This window comes from Ammospiza caudacuta, chromosome 31 (genome assembly GCF_027887145.1).
Source record: "Ammospiza caudacuta isolate bAmmCau1 chromosome 31, bAmmCau1.pri, whole genome shotgun sequence".
NCBI classification, from domain to species: Eukaryota; Metazoa; Chordata; class Aves; order Passeriformes; family Passerellidae; genus Ammospiza; species Ammospiza caudacuta.
Window position 1 is genome coordinate 4,428,051 of NC_080623.1, and position 19,597 is coordinate 4,447,647.

Sequence of the window (19,597 nt, forward strand, 5' to 3'; positions counted from 1 at the left end):
ATACACTTGAAGGCATTCAGAGATCAGTAACAGAAAAAAAAAATGGCACAAGAACAAGGCCTAAATGCTACTGGATGGGTATCTACACTGGCATGATGCATATAGATATATATATATATGTACACATATATATATAGTCATATATATTATATATAAGAAATATAAAATGCCGATGACATAACAAAAGAGCGTTTTCTTCAACAGGTGAGCCTCAAGGTCAAATCCCAGCCCCATCTTTAAAAGCTTGAATGGGAAAGAGAAAGAAAGAAAATAAATAAATGAAACGTGATGAAATATTAGGAGAAATCCATAAGAAAATTTATGGATGTGGCCGACCCGTCGTCTTTGGGTGATCGCTGGATACAAAGGACTGACCCCCAGTTCCTAATTTTGGTCAGGAAGCAAATAATAAGAATAAAAATGACAAGAATAAAAAACAAAACTGCAGTTTAGAAAAAAAAATTACTAAAAAGACTTATTGCAAAAGCTCTTAAAGATAAGTAGCACTTGGGCCCAGGGAGGGCTCTGGCCTGGGGGCTGGGAGATGGGTTGGGGGGCCAGATGGGGACCCCAGAGGGACTGGTGGGCTCTGACAGGTGGCCACAGACCCCAGCCAGGGCAGGGCTGTGCCAGGGAGGGGCAGCAGAGGTTCTGGGAACCCACAGACACCCCAAACCCCCCGGGGCAGCAGCTTTTGGGGCACAGCGGGGCTGGAGCCCCAGAGCCCCCTCTGAACCCCGGGGAGTTGGGGCTCCGGTGCCTGCCCAGCCACGGTGGTGCCAAGAGGGTGTCCCCAGCTGGGGACAAGTGGGACCAGGAGTTTCCTTGTGCCCTTCTCCCCAAGGATGGCTGAGTTTGGGGCCACAGGGTTCCCTGCGGACGGGAGGGACCATGGGGCAGTGCTGGAGCTGGCCAGGCTGCCCAGAGCCCAGGAGGGGTGAGCAGGGAGGGACAGTGCCCGGTGTCCTCAGAGCCCAGGTGGCACCTCCCAGCTGAGCCCCCTTTGGTGCTCCTGGAGCTGATCCTGGGGCTGATCCCAGGGCTGATCCCAGGGCAGGGCCAAGGAAGACGTTCTGGACAGGTGGAGGTGCCGCGTCTTCGTGCCAGGAACGCCCGGGCTGAGGTCTCGGGGGACAGAGGGGCTCTCCAGGGATTCCCGGGCTGCTGCCCTTTGCCAGGCACGCCAGGGGCTCCCCAATGAGCCCCCCAGCAGGCACAGGGGGCCCAGCAGGCGCGGCCAAGGCGTCGGAGCAGGATGAGCATGGAGACGACGGAGGACAGACGGACAGGGCTGTGGATGGAGACTGCGGCCGAACGGCTGCTTCTTCTTGGCTTCTGGGTTTTAGTTAAAAAGGCCGAGGGGAGCCAAGGGGGAGCCGGGGCAGGCCCGTGCCCTGGCCCACTGTGCGTGTCGCTCCCGCCCCGCGGGACGGCCGGGCTGGAGCATCCTGGAGTCTCTGAAGGAGCAGGGCAGGCGCAGAGCAGCTGTGCCAGGGTCTGGCGTCGCCCGACCCCACTGCCCGCCCCGAAATCCGAGGCCGTCGCTCTTGTCCGTGTCCCACCGTGCCGAGGAGCAAAGGGCCCCTAGATGTGTCTCTCCGCTGGCGCTGGCGGGGAGAAGGGCAGCTCTCGCAGGGCTTTGGTAGCTCAGGTTGTACATCCAGACGTCGGTTAGCAGGTGAAGTCCTCAAAGGTGCCCCGGGCCGGGTGGTGAGGTAGGATGTTGGCTGCGTACGTCATGCCTGCTGGGTGCCCCCGTATGCTTTCGCAGGGATTCTGCAGGATAAAGGGGATTTTGGGGCTGCTGCTTTCATCCAGGTCCTTGCAGAGACCCAGTGCCATCGCCCCACAGCATCTCTGCCTGGGCCCTCTGCTCCTTTCCCAGGGGCTCCCCAAAACGGTGACTCCCCATCCCCTGAGCTGCAGGAGGGGACAGGCAGAGGGGACAGACAGGAGGGGACAGGCAGAGGGGATAGGCAGAGGGGACAGGCAGGAAGGGATGGGCAGAGGGGACAGGCAGAGGGGACAGGCAGAGGGGACAAGCAGAGGGGACAGGCAGAGGGGACAGGCAGGAAGGGACAGGCAGAGGGGACAGGCAGGAAGGGACAGGCAGGAAGGGACAGGCAAAGAGGACAGGCAGAGGACAGGCAGAGGGAACAGGCAGATGGGACAAACAGGAGGGGACAGGCAGGAAGTGATGGGCAGAGGGGACAGGCAGGAGGGGATGGGCAGAGGGGACAGGCAGAGGGGACCGTGCTGTGCCCCGCACTCACGTGGCGCTTCACGTCGTCCATGCTCAGCGCGACGCCCTTGTCTGTGTTGTTCCTCTTGTGGTTCTTGCGGCACTTGCCCCGCCGGCACAGCCGGTGCTTTATCACCTGCCAGAGCCACGTGTCAGCCCCGTGGGGCCCATGGATGGCCCTTCCCCACATCCCACACGAGCACAGCCTTGGGACGGAGGAGACACTCACCTCATAGGCGTAGTCAAACAGCTCCAGCACTGTGAGGATGCTGGCCCCAATGAACAGCCCCATCTGCCCTCCAATGTCACCTGCAGAGGAGAGGGAAACCATCAGGGTGGCCTGAGTCCAGAGCAGGGTGGCAGAGGGAGAAGAGAAAGCAGCAGAACTTGTCACCACTGTGACTGTTGCCTGGGGTGCCCTGCTCCACATCTGTGCTCTCGGCTGTTCCCGGTGCCTTGGCAACAGGCCATGGTGACAGGGCCAGCACAAGGCCACCTCGCTGGGGAACTCTGGCTGGGCACTGTCACAGGGCTCCCCAGAGCCACCAACACTCACCCAGCAAACCCGCCACCTCGTACGCCTTCTTCTGCTCGATCGTCTCGTAGTTGAGGGCTTCAAAGAAGATATCCAGCACCAGGATGTTCTCCCTGTGCAGGACAGAAGGGGCATCAGGCTGAGGTTTGGGATGGAGGGACCAGACCCTGCCCCACCACCGTGGCCGTGGTGCCTTACCCAATGTACTGCTCTGACTTGTTATACTTCTTGGCCAGGTACTTGGCCGAGGCCTTGCTGGGGATCTTGACCATGGAGAGCTCTTTGCCGTAGCGCGTCATGTTGCAGGGCATCTCACAGATGCAGTACTCGTTGTCCTTCTCCACCAGGAAATCTGTGCAGGGACAGAGGGGGATGGCGAGATGGAGGAACCCAAGGGCGCAGCTCCGTCCCACCCCCGGGGCCGGGCAGCCTCACCTAAGGCCGGATCCGCGCACTCCTTGTACTGCTCCGGGGTGCAGTAAGGGGCATCGCCTGGGGAGACACAGAGCAGGTGTTCCAGGTGGGAGCACGGCAGAGGGCAGGGCCGGGCCGGGCACGGGGCTCACCTGGCATGTGCACCATGCGGCAGTTGCAGTTCTCCACCAGGTAGCGGGTCTCGCAGTCGATGCGGCACGCCGTGATGCTGTAGGTGTCGTAGAACTCCGAGTCGCCCGCCACGGCCTTGCAGTCGCCCCAGGGAGGTGGCAGGTAGATGAGCTGGAAGGGGAGAGAAGCCAGCAGTGAGGAAGAACCCCCTGCAGTTCAGGGACAGACACCCTCATGGCACTGGTCCCCAGGATGGGATCCTCCCCTCCATCCTGCGTGGGGACAGGGGCACAGCGAGGAGGCTCTGCTCCCGCAGCACAGGGTGGGAGGGGACATCCCACACCTGCCCAGTTCCTACCCGCTGCTCCTGGCAGGACACAAAGGTCTGGAAGCCGGGAGCCACCCCGAAGCCCAGCTGGTCGATCAGAGGGGGCTCGTCCTGGCTGTGGATCTGCACCTTGATCCCGGCTTCGAACGAGGTCTCATCTGTGGCAGAGAGAGGTGGGGTGAGCACAGCATCGTCCCTGCTCCGAAGGGAAAGGGACCACAACTCCTGCCTCCCATGCTTCCCCTGGGCCAAGTCATTCATCCACATGTCCATCCATCTGTCCATCTGCTGCACCATGTCCTTGCCCCCTCCACCCCGACCCCCCTGCTCCACACCCAGGAGTGTGGCAGGGAAAGTGTTTGACTCTATTTATAAACAAGTGATGGCTGCGTGTCTAAACGATGGGGAGTTGCCATGGCAAAGAGCAAAGACAAGGAGGAAAGGGAAAGAAAAGAGCAGAAGTGATGAGAAATGGAAGGAGGGAAGAGAAGGGAGCCTCAGGGATGTGGATCTGTGGGCTGGGGAGGTGGGAAGGGGCTGGGCAGCACCCCAGGAGCTGCTGGTGGCTGAATGGGCCCACTGGGGCAGTGGGTTACCTGTTTCCCCCCACACTGGCAGGTACTCGTCCTGCTGGATGTCCAGCATGATCTCCAGGCCATTTCCAGTGCCCCCCTTCATGGTGATGAGCCGGGGCTTCCCGTCCTGCCCCGCATTGAAGGTGTAGCACTTCCCATAGCGGGTGAAGACCTGCAGGAGAGGACACAGGGCTGAAGCTGAGGCCTCTCTTTGTGCAGCCTCAGAACGGAGCCAGGAGAGCGTCCCCAGCCCCAAAACTCAGCCATCCCAGCCTGGGCATGGTCCGACCCAGGCTCCTGACCCACAGGATCTCTCAGTGCTGGAACTGCCCATCCTGGCCCTGGTGGAGGATGAGATGTTCCCACAGGGATGGACTCAGAAGAGACACTGCAGATTACAGCCCCAGAGAGCCCACAGCAGCTGTGGCTCCCCAAGGTGGTGGCACTCAGCCTGATGCCTGCACCAGTACCACCTCCAAGCCTTCCTACATCCCTGCAGAGGACAGGGCTGGACGGGATCCTGGACGCCCCCATCCCTCCTCGGCCATTCCAGCTCTTGCCTCCGGCAGCCAGCATGGCCCCAAAACCACGGAGCTGTTGCCAGCCTGGGCAAGGGGCATGTGAGGGCAGTGGGCTCGCACCACACGGTGCCCCACAAGCCCTGATGGCACCAGGATGGAGGTGCCAGGCACCTCCTCAGCAAGCACAGCCCCGGGGATACGCTCCATGTCCCACCAGAGCAGCTCCACCGCCGATGGAGCAGATGGAGCTGAAATATCATCCTGTCCCTGAGCAAGCTGCAAGGGCAGCATCACCTGCCGTGCCTCATCCAACATCCAACACCGACCAGCTCCGGAGCTGCTCCCCGTGCCGGGCCACCCTGGGGCTACTCACCGGCGCAAAGTCCCCGGGGCCGCAGCGCTGGCCGCGGTAGCTGCAGCTCAGCAGCATGTCCTCCAGCTGGTGGCAAGTGCGGTTAAAAAACCCGTACAAATTTAGAGGCTCGTCCTCCTCCCAGGGGCCCGGCTGGGCCGGGGTGAAGCCCAGCTCCATGCCGGGCTCGTAGTCCACCAGAGGGGCCAGGTAGAGCAGGTCCTCGTGGCTGAGCTGCGAGAGCCGCACACGGTTGATGTTGCAGAAGGTGACGGCGGGGAAGGTCATCTCGGGGCTCTCCTCCTCGCTGAGCAGAGTGACGTGGTGGTACTCCAGGTAGTAGGCGATGCGGTCGGCCACCTGGTAGAGGAAGACGGAGAGGGAGAGGAGGAAGGCCAGCGCCCACAGCGCCTGCCGGGCGCCCAGGCTGCCCTCCACGAAGATGTGGCTCAGCCCGTGCAGGGTGCAGCTGCTGGCAAAGGCCACGAAGTCCGTGGTTGTCCCTGTGTCCTCCTCGTCCTCTTCATCCTCCTCCTGCCCATATAGGAACTCGTCTGCTTCATCTTCTTCCTTCTCAGTGGCTGCAGCATCTTCTGGTGCTTCCTCCCTGGAGAAGGAGATGGTGCAGAATATCTGGAGAGGCATTGCCCAGCCTGGGGGTCCCAGCTGTGGTGCGGAGGTCCTGGCTCTGGTGTGGGGGTCCTGGCCCGTGCCCTGCCCCAGCCTGGGGGTCTTCAGTCAGTTCCTCAGCAGAGAGGGGCTGGGGAGATCAGGGGAGGGGGAAGGGGCAAGTTCAGAGAAGAGAAACGGAGAAGGGAAAAGGAGTGAGGCGAGCGGGAGTGAGGGAGAGGAGCAGAGGGATGCTCGGGATGCTCGGGATGCTCGGAGCCAGGACGGTATATCAGGAGCAGGAGGGGAGGAGGAGCGAGGGGCGGTTCCGCGGGCTCCCCGGGCCCCCTGGGACCGGCCGGCTCCGGCTGCCAGGACAGAGCAGAGACATCACTGCCTCCAGAGGCGCCTTGGGAGCCCCCAGGGGCTGCCAGGCTGGGGGCACACCGTGTGGGCAGGTACCCAGCGCTGTGCCCCCATGCCGTGCCCTCCATCCTAGCGTGGTCTGGCCCTGGCAGCCCCAGCGGCTGCTCCAGCCAGGCCCAGCCCTCCCTGCTGGGTCCCCGGCTGCCTCCAGAGCCGCCGTATGCCAGGCTCTCTGTGCTCATCCCCAGGCCAGCTGGAGCCAGAGGTTCTCCCAAAATGCCCGTGACACTGTCCTGGTGCAGTGGTGGTCCAGGTGGGAGGAAGGATGCTGTGGTGTCCTCAGGCTCCCACGATGCTCCTCCTGCCCTGGCAGTGCCCATCCCTGCAGGCTCATCCCCCTGTGCCGCAGGGCACCGGCGTGTGCACGTGAGAATCCGGCAAATCCAACGTTCCCAGTGGAGTGAGGTCTGTCCTCCTCTGAGCAGGGCTGGTCTTGGCAGGATTTGGGTGCTGTCCAGGCAATGAGTCCTTCTGCAGAGCTCAGTCAGTGCTGGGCACGTCACCTCATGTTTTGGATTCCAGTGGGGCACAGGGAGCCCTCTCTTCCTTCAAGGAATGGCTCCAGGCCTTGTGCTGCTGAACCAGCTGGGCTCAGGGTCCCAGGGAGCAGCTCTGGTGCAGGAAGCTGGGATGGAGCTGTGGGAGCATGGGCGTCTCCTCTCTGCAGCAGCGCAGGCCCTTCTCGTGGTTTGCTGTTTTCCTGTACTCAGCACTCGATAAAAGCATCCAGAGACCACAGAGCAATCTCCAGCCCCATCCCGGCACCGGGGGAGAATCTAAATCCGGCAGCACTTGGATGTGCAGGGGCTGGATGGGAACTTTGGGCCAGTGCCTGGCTGGGAGAAGCTCACCCCAAGCCCTCAGTTCAGCTGCTCTGATTCCTTCCCTGTGCACCCTGCAGGGTCCCTGGTGCCCGAGCACATCCTGGCACACATGGACACCACAAACTGGGAGAACAAATCAGTCAGAAACTCTGTAAAAATCTGATCTGATACCAGCACAGTTATCAGAGATTCCTGGGCAGGTGATGGCGGTGGAACAGGCACTGGGGATCCTTGCCAGGGGCAGTGATCCATGATGTGACAGTGGGGTGTCCCATCCTGGGGCTCCCCAGGCTCAGTATTCCCTTCAATAGGGCCCTTGTGTAAGAGGGACACTGGCAGATGCCACTTGGAGACCTGGGAGAAAGAGTGGATGACCTTGGGGACGAGCGCCAGAGCCACAGGATGAAATTTCATCAGGCCAAGATCAAGGTTACACCTTTTGGGAGCATCCCAGAGAATGTGAGATGAAAACTCTGCCTACAAAAGAGAGTCAGGAAGGTGAATTGGGTGGCTGGGAGCCACCAGGACATGGGGGGCAGATCATAGGTGCCCTGTGTCTGTGGTGGGGATGAGCTGCAGCCACAGGGCAGGGCTGTGACAGCATCACGGCTGCTCCTGGCAGGGGTTTGGAAGAGCTGGGCTGATCCAGCCCTGTGGGCGCAGAATGGGAACACCGGGCTGATCCCGCACAGCTCGGGATGCTCAGGACAGGGAGGAGCAGGTAGGAGCTGTCCGGGGCTGGGCTGGGATTTCTGCTGCTCCCAGCTCTGGCACTGGGTTCCCGTGCCTTGGCTGTTGGGGTGGGAGAAGAAGGGAAACAGAATTAAGGAATTACAGTTTGAGGGGGGTGTTTTTAGCCCCACAGGGCTCGGACAGGTGAGCCGTGCTGCCCGGGGCCAGCAGGCAGCCCCAGGGGCGGATCCGCTCCCTCGGCGCGGGGAGGTTTAATGTGTCTACTTGGGAGCGATTGCAGCAGGGAGAGAGAGAGAGGGAGAAAGATGCTGTAATGAAAACATTCCATCATCGACTGGGGCCATTAACCTGCTTCGCTCGGCTTAAACAGCTCGCGGGGTGCGCCGGGGCTGGATCGCGGCAGCCGGGCCCGGCTCCGGTTACCGCCACCTGTCCCAGCGCCGACACCCGAGCCGGGTGAAGGTGACCGGGGACAGCCGCAGCCTGGAGCACGGCGGCACCAGCCAAGGGGAGCGCGTCCTGACCCCCAGATTGGGGACAAAGTGCGGCAGGGGGGTGCCGCCCTGGTTTGTGCGAGTTTTGGAGATGCTGGAGGAGTCGTTGGGCTCGTTCCAGCTCCTCCCTCGCCGGGAGTTATTTTTACCCTCTCTCAGGTAAAGCTTTGGCGGGGGTGAGGGACGGGGGATGCTATAATTAGCCGTGACATCAGCCCCCGTGGCGGGTGCTGGGGTGATGCCGCCACACCCGAGCCGGCGCTGGGGCCGGGGATGCTCCGTGCCCTGCTCGCCGCCCCAGGGAGAGCTGTGGGATGCGAGGAGGAGGAGGAGATGGGTTTTTCCTGCCTCCAGCACCGTGTTTGGCCGCTGTCCCGAGGCGGTTCGGCCCCGCTCGCTGCTCTGCGGCTCCTCAAGGCCTGGGAAAGGAGGTTTCCCGGAGCGGGGGAGCACGGAGGCGGCGGGGGGGAAGCGGGAGCGGGATTTGACGGCAGCAACAGCACATTTCACAGCCTGTCACGCTTTAATGGCAGAGGAGATCAAAGCCGGGATGCAGTTATTCATAGAGATAAACCAATCCCCGAGGAGGCGAGGAGAAAACAACATTGCAAGCTCTGTTATCCCAGGTCTCCGAGCCCCGGGGAGGATGTCGCCGAAAGCGCCCCGGGAGCTGGAGCCGCTCGGTTTTGTGACGGGCACTGCCCGTCCCTGCCAAAGACCGGCTGAGCCGGGGCTGAGCTGCCCACGTCATCCCTGGGGGTGCCCGCAGGTCGGAGCTGGCTGCTAGGAAGGGATGGGATGAGGGGTGGGATGAGGCAGCCGAAGCAGCACGTGGGGGTGGACATTTGGGGCAGACGGAGACCCCACGGCTGGGTTGTCCTGCTCCCACCACGCACCTGGATGTGCGAATCCAAAGGGAGAAAAATGAGGTTTTCCACGTGTTTTGGCCTAGGGATGTGCTTTGAAGCTCCCAGAGCTGCCAAGATGGTGGTGGAGGCACCGGCAGCGCTGCCACCGCTGCTCTGGGCGGGATGAGCCGCTCTGGGATGGCTCCAGGGCTGCAGATCCCTCCCTGACCCTGGCGAGAGACAGAGCAGAGGCAGCCAAGCAAGGTGGGATTGCCCGGGCAGGCGGGATCTGTGCCGGGACTAATCCTGCACCCCTTATCAGATGCTGCCACCTTGCCTCGGCTCGCTCCGCCAGCCAAGCCGGGTGCAGCTTGTGTTATCCGGCCCTTTATCCCCCAGATTAGACGCTTCACAGTGGATTAGCATGTCACATTCTAATGCAGAAAAATTGATGATTAAAAAGGAGTTTTTCCTCTGTATTATTCCCCACCTCCGCCTCCTCTCCACCCCGTCCCTGCAGGCCCACCAGCCCCAGCCGCGGGCCCCGGTGATGCCAGAGCATCCCTGGATCAAACGGGATGGGAAACGGGGAGCCGAAGGTGTCTTTTCCACGCCACATCCCTGCTGCTTCTGGTGGCGGGGTCCGGTACTCCAGGTGCCTGTGCCATTCCAGCCCCGTGTTCCCAGCTGCAGACTCAGCACCTGCAGCACAGGACTTTAATAAAAAGCACATTATGGTGAGTAATGTGCTAAGTGGACTTCATTATAGAGCCAGGGCCTCCCTGGATCCCGTTGTTCCATATGATTTCATATCAGATGAGCCTTATCTCCTCTCCAAACGCTTCCATTTAAACTCTATTAATCTTTCAAAGCTTTCCTGGGCAAGCTCTTCCCAGCCAGCCCTGCTGGGTGCCGGCGCTGCTGCCCCGAGCACTGAGGCCACCTGCAGCCACGCTGGCCCGGGGTTTAACGGGGCTCAGCCAGGACCCCCCTGCAGCTCCATGGGCAGTCCAGCGTGTCCCTGGAGCCTTGGCTGTGATCCGCCGTGACGGCTCCACAGCCGCCGCATCCTCCTCCCCAAGATCTGTTCACGCTCCTATAATTGAACCTGTTTGTAGCGCTGAGAGCTTCCCGGTGATTTCCCCGCTGGCAGTGTCCCTCTGTGCCGTGCAGGGGCCACCAGGACTGCGCCAGGACGCGGAGGTGCTGCCGAGGTGTCGCTAATTCCCGGGATTATTCCCGACCCTGATGCCAACGCCTTCCTGTGTTTCCTGTCGATCGCGGATCTCCCGTGAGCAGGTTGTGATTTTTTCCGACATCCGTCACAATCGCTCAGCCAGTTCATGCAGGCAGATCCGAGCCGGCGGTTTTATTGGAGGGGGGAAAAGCCCACGGTGTTCCGGTCTGGTTTCCTTGCTGCGCTCGCTCGCTCCGGCTCCGCACGTATCACGCTTTTCAAATCTAATCTAATCCAAGCAGAGCAGTCACACAGCCCTGGCATGTGGTGCCTCTGGAAGGGTCTCCCTGTCCCTGCCAGGAGAGCAGGGGTTTGAAATCCCTGATAAATCGCAGAGTGGGCGGGAACACCCTGCCCTAGCTCCGTCCTTAGGCTGAGAGCCTGGATGCAAACACACCAAACACTCCATACAGAAAAAAACCCTCCAAAAATAAATAATTGGTTATAATATCCAAGTGTCAGAGCTGTATAAATAAATAAGAGCCAGTGAGGAGCTCCTTGAACCCTGGCTGGAGCAGGAATTGCAGCGTTGCCTCGGGAGCCCCGGCCAAGCTCCACAGGCGATAAAACACAGGTGGCTCTAAACAGCCAGAGATATTAAACTGAGGCAAAAAGGCCATGAGACAGTTAATTTCCTGTCTCCCTGTGGAGATCTGTGGCTCCAGAGGCTCAGGGGATCTGCCCCCTCCAGCCTGGCTTCTCCCCAGTTGATATCAGGGAGAGGGGGAAAATGGCACCAGGAGGTTCTGGGCAGGTCCTTTGGATCCCTCAGAGAGCACCTTGCTATTGCCCAGCCTGGGGCTGGGAAAAACGGCAAAGGGAGGCTGAGAGGAACAGCTTGGAACCCCTCATCTGCTGCTGCTGTCCAGGGCTGTGCTCCCAGCCTTGGATCCCTTGGGACACACGTGCCCTGTCCTCAGCTGTGAAATCCTCACCTCCATTGCGGCTGGATACCACTTGAAAGCCTCCTCATCTCCTCCAGCAGCCACAAATGCCATTACAGCTTATTAATAATCATTAATAATTCATTTGTTAATGAGGCTTTATGTGCAAAGGCATTGCAAGAGGAACAGGATTGGCCAGAGGTGAAGCTGAGATGCTCTGAGCTCTTGGCATGACACCTCTGGGTGTTTGTGGTGCCTCCAGCTGTGTGTGACACCTCTGGGTGTGCAAAGTGCTTTGGGGTGTGACATCTCCACTTGTGCAAGGTGCTTTCTGTGTGTGTGACCCCTCTGGGTGTGTGCAGAGCTTTGGGGGTGTGTGACCCCTCTGGGTGTGCATGGTGCTGCTGTGCAGGGGGAGATGCTGGGGCTGGGCAGAGCCAGGGACTAAATGACACTGCCTGAGCCTGACCCTGATCCCACAAGTCCTTCTCCTCTAATCCCACCATTTTCCAGAGATCTGAGATGCTGGATGTGCCATTCACAGCTCTAATGAAGTGGCTGTGGGGTGCAGGCACGTGGTGGTCTCTCACCGTGCCACTGTGTCCTCATCCCTCCTGTTCCTGATCCTCTTCTGCCCCATCTTGGCCAAGATCAGTGGTGGTGGGCTCACTGGAGCTGGTCCCACAGCGCTGGAACCGTGCTATTGCTGTCCTGCTGCAGAGGGAGAGTGAAGAGCAGCTTCCCATGAGATTCCCATCCACGTTTGTGCCAGTGTGGAGTGAGCAAAACCACAGCCCAGAGCTCGCCTGTTCTGCCTGAGCAGGTCTGGGAATGCTTGGGTGAAGCCGGGACAAGGAGGCAGCTGAGGAGCAACGCCTGAGTGTCTCTGCTCCCTGCCCGAGGGTGAAACAGCTCACGGCTGCTTTCCGGATGATTTGCTCAGAGCAAAATACAGTGATACGGGAAAATCTCCGGGCTGCCGAGCAGAGCTGGGGCACTCCCAACCCTCTGCACTTCCCGGGAGAGCCGAGTCACCACCAGCAAACGGCGGCGGTCCCGTGCGTGGCGGCTCCTCTGCTCCGTCACCTCCGATTATCTCGCCCGTGTCCCGCTGGCTTTGCTTCATTCGTCTGGAAAACGGGGCAGCCTCGGGGGTCAAACCCTGCTGCTGCTCGGCCACAGAGAGAGGCCGATGTGGGGAAGAGTTTGGGCGGAGATTGCCGCTGATCCAGGTGAGGATGCTCGGCCGGGCCCCTGGGGACACCACCGGGATGCCCGAGGTGAATAAGTGCCCAGAAACAACAGATCCGTGCCAGCAGTTTCCAACGCTTATAAGTAATTTAGGAGCCTGTGTGCCGCTTTAAAAAGTGATTTGCATAAATCACTCGAATGTCTTACAGAATTTGTAAATGCACCGGCTCCGCTGGGGACCGTGGTGGGATCTGCTGGGGCTCGGGATGCTGCTGGGAACCAGCCCCAAAGCAGGTCTGGGGCCGGTGGCCGTGCCTGGTGCCCACACGCTGTCCCCAAGTTGTTTTTCCAGAGCCAGATGGACCCATGCGGTTTGTTTATTAACTGTCAAAAGCTCCAGGAAATGTCTGGGTATCAGTAATTCCCGCGCCCGGTCTCTCCAGCTGTGTTGGAGATGCTTCTCACTCCGGCTCCGTGATTATCCACTAACGCTGCACGGCGGGGGAGCTCCGCTCGCCGCGGGGCTCCGGCCTTGTGACTGCCGTGGGGGGCCACGGGGGGCCGGGGCTGCGCTTGGGGAAGGGGCTGCGGCCTGGATCCCGCGGGGCTGAGAGCCGGGGGGAGCGGGGGAGCAGCAGCACCCCCGGCTGAGCACCCCTGAGCGTGCCCTGCTGTGCCCACCCCTCTGAGATCCCACACCCCAGTGCCCTGCTGTGCCCACCCCTCTGAGATCCTATAGGGGCTACAGGACACCCCTGAGCGTGCCCTGCTGTGCCCACCCCTGTGAGATCCCACACCCCAGTGCCCTGCTGTGCCCACCCCTGTGAGATCCCACACCCCAGTGCCCTGCTGTGCCCACCCCTCTGAGATCCCACACCCCAGTGCCCTGCTGTGCCCACCCCTCTGAGATCCTATAGGGGCTATAGGACACCCCTGAGCGTGCCCTGCTGTGCCCACCCCTGTGAGATCCCACACCTCAGTGCCCTGCTGTGCCCACCCCTCTGAGATCCCACAGGGGCTGCAGAACAGCCCAGTGACCTACTGTGCCCACCCCTCTGAGATCCCACAGCCCAATGCCCCGCTGTGCCCACCTCTCTGAGATCCTACAGGGGCTGCAGAACAACCCTGAATGTGCCCTACTGTGCCCACCCCTGTGAGATCCTACAGGGGCTACAGAACACCCCTGAGCGTGCCCTGCTATGCCCACGCCTGTGAGATCCCACGGGGGCTGCAGGACAGCCAAGTGCCCTACTGTGCCCACCCCTGTGAGATCCCACACCCCAGTGCCCACCAGCAGAGCATGTTTGACCCACACAAGGGTTTTTTTCCAGGGAGAGAAGCCACACCACGTTCCTGGGGTGGCAGGAGCAGAGCTCCAACACCCCCAGCCGGAGCGAGGTGGGCTGAGCCGGGAGCCCAGGGGTGCAGAGGGGTTTTGGGGGTGCACACACTGGTGTGTAGCAGAGTCTGAGGGTGCAGCAGGATCTGGAGGTGTCTAGTGGGGTTCGGCAGGGTGCAGTGGGGTCAGAGGGAGGGTGGGCAGGCCCAGCAGTGGGGAACAGGATCTGTTCTCCATCACAGGAGCTCCTGCTCTGCCCCGGAGATGGGAGGGAGGAGGAGAGGAGGAGTGTGCTTGGGGTTTGCTGGGGCTGCTGCAGACCCTTCCCGCTCCCTGCCTGGCTCTGGCTCTGTGCACCCGGTGTTTCCAGGGCAGAGGATGCAGAATCCAATGCAAAAGGCAGCGGCATGATCTCCACGTCAAACTCAATTCTCCCCAGTGCCAGCTCAGCCCTGGAGCCTCATGGAAACGGTCCAGAGGTCTTAATCCTCTCCATCTCATCCAGGCTGTCCCATGCACGCTGCCCAGGGCTCTGGGCTCAGCCCACCGTGCCCCAGAGCAGGACAGGGATGGGGTGGGTTCACAGGGTGCGAGAAGGAAAAGCTGCAAATTCACATTGTGCCACCCTGGGCACAGCCACTCCTGCCCCCCTGGCTGCACCGACCACCCCAAAGAGGCTTCCCAGGCACGGGGCACCTTCCCCAGATTGTGCAGCCACAATTCCCATGCTGGGGTGTGGAGAGGAAGCTCATGCTCTGCGTTTCTCCTTTTTTCCTGGATTCAGAGCCCAGAGATGGGAGCCTCTCCCTTGCTGGGTGAGGCGCTGTCCCCGTGGGTGTGCGGGGCCCCGGGGGAACCTCGCGGCGAGGGGAGGAAGGAGCAGGAGCCGAGGGGGGCTCAGAGCTCCCTCAGGGGAGGGAGGGCTCCAGCTCATAAATAATGAAGTAAGAACAGTGAAACATCGATCCGTGCTGCTAATGAGGGTGCCAGGGAGCGTGGCCCCAAAACGGGGCGACAGCGAGGGCGAGCCCCTCCTGCAAAGGGAACTGTGTCTGTCTCTGTCTGTCCCATCCCTGTGTGGGGCTCTGGGCACGGGGAAACCTTCCCCCATGTCCCTCAGGTTCAAGACTTGCCCCTCAGCTCTGTGCTTGCCTCTCCAGGCTTTGAGGTCATGCCAGGATTTTGGGGAGGAGATCAGGGCACCTCCCTGTGCATCCTTGTCCCCGTCCTGGGCTGATGCAGGGGGAGCTCTGGGGGGCACCAAACACTGCCCTGTGCTGGAGGGGCTGTGAGGAGCCAGGGCAGAGCTGGGGTGGGCCAATTGTCCCCCCTGGTCTTTTTAGAGGGTTCACTCTGCAGTTTGGGATGAGTCTGAGCCTGCTCAGCTCCGCCGGGGTGTTCCGGTACCCTGCACACAGCTTGGGGGGGACATGGAGGGGGATGAGCAATGCCGGGACCAGGGCAGATGGTGCAAGCCTGGTTCTGGTCCCCAGCACCCCCAGATCAGCCACCAGGCCCAGGGCAGCACCGAGCCCAGCTCAGCCCGTGCAGGGAGCAGCGAGGCAGCAGGAATTTGCTGCTGAGACAATCCCCTACAAGCTTCTGAGAGTGCCAGGAGCCCATCCCAGCCCCACCACACACAGACCTCCCTGTGCCAGACCCCAAGGAGCAACAGAGACGCAGCAGAGAGCCAGCTTCCTCTAATCAAATCCATTAAATCATCCCAACCTGCTTGCAAGGAATAATCCAGGCAGGAATAACAAACCAGCTGCGAGCCTGTTTGCTTTTGCTGGTTGAAGGGGATGCAGAACACAGGGATTTGGAACCCAAGGGATGGAGGGAGGGAGCAGGGATGAAGGTCCCTGAGGATGGTTCGGCGCAGAAAACGCAACCGTGCCCCGGCAGGAGCCAGCATCAGAACCAGGCACGGGCTGGAACTTGCCCTGCTGGAGGGGATCCAGCCCCCTCCGGGTGCAACGTGCCTCCATTTAACAAATAAACGCCTCATGGCTGACAACAGACACCTGCTCGTGCAAAGAGCCCATGACAGCAATTTAATGCCGATGATTAAAATCACCCAAACTGCACCAGGACCTGGGCCCTGCACACACTCAGCCATGCTCAGCGTGGGACACGAGGGGGACACCCCTGGGCCGGTGACGAGGATGGGGACCCCGAAGGAGTCCCCGCGCCGGAGCCGCTCGGGAGCAGCGGCCGCGGCTGCCGAATTGATTAGGCAGCCCCGAATAGCCAGCACTGTTCCATCCCCAGCTGGATGGGGCCAGGCAGAGCAGGGATAAAGGCTTTATTGTGTGCTGGATCCACAGCACAAGAGCAAGCTCCATGGCAGGGCGCAGCACGGAGCCACTGGGGCCTGTGTTCCCAAGGGATTCTGCCATCCGTGCTCTCCCTGCTTCTCCACTGGAGCCTCCTCACCATGGCAGCTTCCAGCCCGGCACAACCCTGCTTTGCAGAGCCCAAATGATCCCGGGGAGCTGTGCCCACGTGGGAGCAGCCCACGGAGCTGTACGGAGCCACACGTGCTCCTGGGGACAGCCTGGGCCTCCAAACCCCAACAGCATCCCCTTAGTGATGGTGCTGCCGGTCCCTTCCGAGCTGGGAGGAGGCAGGAGCAGCTACAGGTGGGCAAAAACCCTCCTGGCATGGGGGAAAGGTGGCACGGGGCAGGGCCCACGGGTCACTCACCACTTTGAAGTCTTCGGGGGTGCACTGCTCCCCACGGAAGAAGCAGGACAGCAGCATCTCCCTGATGTCATGGCCAGCCCGGTCGTAAAACTCCAGCATGTTGAAAGGTTTGGGCTTGAAGTTTCGGAAGTTGGCCTTGTCCTGCAGGATCTCCAGCTGCTTCTCATCCGCTGTCTGGATGTCTGGGATCTCGTATCTTGGGGGAAAGAGCAGGGAGAGGCTCAGGCCTGGCTGTGGTGGCTGCTCCCACCGGCAAAGGCCATTTGGGGTTCCCAGGAGTGACCCCAGCATGGGCTCAGCACAGCCCCACCTTACACATGGCATTTCCAGGGCATCCAACAGCACAAAGGGGCCCAGAGGCACATGAAAGATGGCAGAAGGATAAGCTGGGCAGTGGCCACCTTCCAAACACATCCCACTTGTCCCACTGCTGGTCCAGCAGCACCAGCCCTGGTTGAGGCCACCCAACCACCTGCCCTGAGCCTTTGGTGGCATCCTGGTGAGGTGGTGGCCTTGCTGTGACAGGGACTCAATGTTCTAGGTCTCAGCTCTGCTGTCATGCCTGAAAACCCCTCCCTGGGGCAGGAGTGAGGACAGCAGTGACGCCCCTTGGCATTGGCAGGGGCAGGGAGTGCACCAGGCTGTTGACAGCGGCTTGGCAGCACCAAGGAGCCACCACAGCCACAGGTGAGAGACTTCCACAGCCCAAGGAATGGCACCAGGCTGGGGTGTGGGTCAGTGGCTTCACCTGCTGGCACCCCTGGCCTCGCTGCATGGGATGGCACCCAGACATGGCACTGGAGCCAGGTGAGCTGGATCAGCCCCACAGAAACTCAGGAGGTGGCCCTGGCCCTGCTGCATGTGCTGCACGCTGGGGATGGGAGCTGTGTGCGCTGGAGCCATCTGGGGCAGCCCAGTGTGGGAGCCACATGCCCAGGAGCACCAGCAGGACCTGGTGGCTCTTGGCTGCATCCACACTGACTGAGATGTCACCTGGGGCCACCTCAAGGCACCTGCACCCACCTGTTATTGAGCAAGGCCAGGAGCTCGCCGGCGTGGTACAGGTCATTCTTGGTGACGCGGCTGAAGCGAAACTCGTTGAGGTTGCAGAAGGTGACGGCGGGGAAGGTGAGCCTGGTGGCCGCCACCTCGTCCAGCTTGGTGACGTGGGGGTACAGGAAGTAGTACTGGATGCGGTTGGTGCAGACCAGGGCGAGCAGCGCCAGCGAGCCCAGGAAGCAAAGCGCCCAGACCACGCGCTTCAGCGACAGCCGCTCGTACGAGAAGATGTGCGAGAGCCCGTGCAGGGTGGAGCTGCTGGCGAAGGCCTGGATGCTCACCGGCTGCCCGCTGTCCACCTCCTCCTCGTCCACTTTCAGGTCCATCATGGTCAGTGCCAGCAGCCCAGGGTGGCCACTCTGCCGGGAAGGGAGCCCGTGGGTGCCTCGTGGGTGCTGAGGGTGCCCAGCCCATGGCAGGGCTGTGCCCAGCAGCGCCCGCCAGGGGCAGATGCTTTGCTGTGCCCTGCTCTTGCCCCCAAGCCTACATATATATATATATACACACACACACAGAGATGCATGTATATATACATATACATATACATAAATACATTTATTTGGATGCAGCCTTTTGCATTTCCCCCCCTCCCACCTCCTCCCTGCCCTCCCCATCCCACGGCAGGACTGGGGTGCTCTGCCCACCCCCCCCCCCATCACCTTATCTCCCCCTCCCCTCCCACCTGCCCCGCTCCCCCTCCACCTCCCACAAATGGCACTGTCGCATCGCCAACCAGATGAAGGAATGAAGGATGCAAACCTGGAGTCAGGGCCGGCGGCCGTGGCTGGAGCCGGGCTGGTGGTGCTGCCGCTGCGCCGAGGGAGCCGGGGCTGGGAACACGGGAGGGAGCGGGAGATGTGCAGGCACCGAGGGTGCTGAGGCACCGAGCCCGGCAGCGGCTGGTGAACCGGAAAAGAAGGGGGGGGGATAAAAATAGCCTCGTTGGTACCTTGGTGCAAGCGTGGGAGCGGGGATGCGCCGGGGCCTCGCTCAGCGCCGCGCGGGGGGACCGCAGGCGACCATCGCTGGAGAGGAGGCAGCTGCCGTGTGCGAGGAGATAAGAGGAGGAGAAGGAAGGCGAGCAGGAGGCTGCTTCCCTGCCAAACACATGGATACCTCCCCCTGTGGCTATCTGGGAGCTGGTGATTTCTTCAGATGCATAATCCGCATGAAGTCATTGTCTGAGCGCTGGTGGGGCCGGAGGCCGCGGAGGGGTGAGGGGTGCCGCAGGCCGGTGGGCAGCGAGGAGGAGGAGGAGGAGGAGGAGAAGGAGGAGGAGGAGGAGGAGGGAGAGGCGCAGGAGCGGCGCTCCAGCGATTGCAGGCGCTGGCAGGGGCTGTTGGTGCTGCTGCCGTGTGCATGTGGGTAATGTGTGTGTGCGTGTGCGTGTGCCGCTCCCATCCCCCGCGCCTTCCAGGGATGCTCCGGCTCCTCGCTCCCCGCTCCGCCGGACCCCTCTAGCCCCATCCCGCAGCCCTGCCCCGTCCCTGCCCTGCCGCCGCCTCCCCTGCCCTTCAGGCTTCACCCGTGCTGGGACACCCCGGGCTGGCTCCTTTTGGGGGGCACCGGTGCCTTCCAGCCCTTTCCTGGCCGTGGGGCACTCGTGTCCTCGAGTGTCCAGCCCTGCTCTGCTGCCCGTGGTCCCTGTCACGCTTGTCACCATGAAGGGACTGACCCTGCTGGGCCCTCGCCTGGCTCAGGACACGCCGCCCCCGTCCCAGCCCCGTCCTTCTGCCGCTGTGCCCGGGGTGCTCCTGGGGCAGGAGGCACCGGGGGCTCTGCTGCTCCCCGGGGCAGAGCGGGGGGGTTGCACAGCGCTGCCCAGCTCCCCCCCAGTGCCAGCACATCTCCCACTGCCTCCAGCTGCCCCCGTGAGTGCCCCGGGAACGGGGTGCCCTCCTCACCCGAGCGGCTCTGGGTGCGGAGGCTGCAGCAGGAGCCCGCCCACTGCTCCCAGTAAGGTGGCTGCAGTCAAATGGAAAAGGATGCTTCAATGTCCTTTGCTAGTGTGATGTTGGAAAGGGACAGGCAGACCCCAGGGTTGGCACAGGCTGTGCCCCTGCCCAGAGGTGCCTTCCCAGCACGGTGTCCCCACCTGAACCCCACAAATGGGAGCGTGGGCACTCAGGGATACAGCAGGGTGAGGCACACACACCCTGTCCCCAAAATCCCACGGCTTGGGCACACT

General features: G+C 61.5%; 1 protein-coding gene across 2 annotated transcripts; it reads right to left on the reverse strand.

Moving 5' to 3' along the window:
* Positions 1-1,537: 1,537 nt before the first annotated feature.
* ASIC1 (acid sensing ion channel subunit 1) lies at positions 1,538-18,409 on the reverse strand. 2 transcript variants are annotated; one of them, XM_058822142.1, is made up of 13 exons: positions 18,359-18,409; positions 18,169-18,239; positions 17,374-17,768; positions 16,351-16,546; positions 4,248-4,398; positions 3,682-3,809; positions 3,344-3,494; positions 3,213-3,269; positions 2,976-3,129; positions 2,799-2,890; positions 2,472-2,551; positions 2,274-2,378; positions 1,538-1,776 (listed from the first exon to the last, which is right to left on the reverse strand). In XM_058822142.1, exons 3-13 carry the CDS (start codon positions 17,736-17,738, stop codon positions 1,672-1,674), a joined length of 1,584 nt encoding a protein of 527 aa, XP_058678125.1. In that variant the 5' UTR covers positions 17,739-17,768; positions 18,169-18,239; positions 18,359-18,409; the 3' UTR covers positions 1,538-1,671. The 2 variants fall into 2 exon arrangements, with proteins under 2 accessions (XP_058678125.1, XP_058678124.1); XM_058822141.1 differs by lacking the exons at positions 16,351-16,546; positions 17,374-17,768; positions 18,169-18,239; positions 18,359-18,409 and adding an exon at positions 5,121-5,744.
* Positions 18,410-19,597: the final 1,188 nt, after the last annotated feature.

What these genes read in the sequence shown, in the direction of transcription:
- ASIC1 (XM_058822141.1), bottom strand. Translation starts at nt 5,744, where the DNA reads ATGCCTCTCCAGATATTCTGCACCATCTCCTTCTCCAGGGAGGAAGCA. An exon ending in GCCCCGGGGACTTTGCGCCG is followed by an intron (nt 4,399 to 5,120) that starts GTGAGTAGCCCC and finishes CCTCTCCTGCAG; the next exon opens with GTCTTCACCCGCTATGGGAA. An exon ending in GTGCGCGGATCCGGCCTTAG is followed by an intron (nt 3,130 to 3,212) that starts GTGAGGCTGCCC and finishes GTCCCTGCACAG; the next exon opens with ATTTCCTGGTGGAGAAGGAC.